At 46.4% G+C, this 590-nt stretch overlaps 1 protein-coding gene across 1 annotated transcript in view; it reads left to right on the top strand.

The window, feature by feature from the left end:
* The window catches only part of LOC106810802, a 2,582-nt gene extending 2,112 nt beyond the window's left edge, over positions 1-470 (top strand). The window contains exon 4 of the mRNA XM_014814256.1: positions 199-470. Within this exon, the coding sequence (XP_014669742.1) occupies positions 199-470 (272 nt within the window). The remainder of the gene's footprint in view (positions 1-198) is intronic.
* Positions 471-590: the final 120 nt, after the last annotated feature.

The following is a 590-nucleotide window of genomic DNA, read 5'->3' as shown; positions in this document are numbered from 1 at the left end:
ACAGTTGTTAATGTACCAGTGATAATGTAACATGTGTAATGTACAGCTGATAATGTACAGTTGTTAATGTACAGTTGTTAATGTACCAGTGATAATGTAACATGTGTAATGTACAGCTGATAATGTACAGTTGTTAATGTACAGTTGTTAATGTACAGTTGTTAACTGTACAGTTGTTAATGTACTCCTGCTCCACAGGTAGGATTAGGAGAGTGCGTTCCGACAGCGATAATTCCATGTCGGATTCCGGCGTGAAACCCGTGAAGAGACGTCGCATTCGCATCGCTAACAGCAGTGACGACGATGACGATGATGCCGGCGGCGACGGTTGTCGTGGCGACGGAGCGGGGAGCGGGAATCTCAACAGGAAGGAGAGGAGGAAGCTGGAGTTCCTGCGCGACGCTTTCCCTGATCTCAATGCCGAGGTAAAAACTGATCATCACACGATAATCTCTAATAACATCGCATGACAGCTCACCCCCCCCCTCGTCACGTCCGATCATCACATGATAATCTCTAATAACATCGCATGATAGCTCACCCCCCCCCTCGTCACGTCCGATCATCACATGATAATCTCTAATAACATC

Source organism: Priapulus caudatus, unplaced genomic scaffold (genome assembly GCF_000485595.1).
Source record: "Priapulus caudatus unplaced genomic scaffold, Priapulus_caudatus-5.0.1 Scaffold475, whole genome shotgun sequence".
NCBI lineage: Eukaryota > Metazoa > Priapulida > Priapulimorpha > Priapulimorphida > Priapulidae > Priapulus > Priapulus caudatus.
Note: the sequence above shows the minus strand (reverse complement) of the source record. Positions and strands in the feature narration are given on the sequence as shown.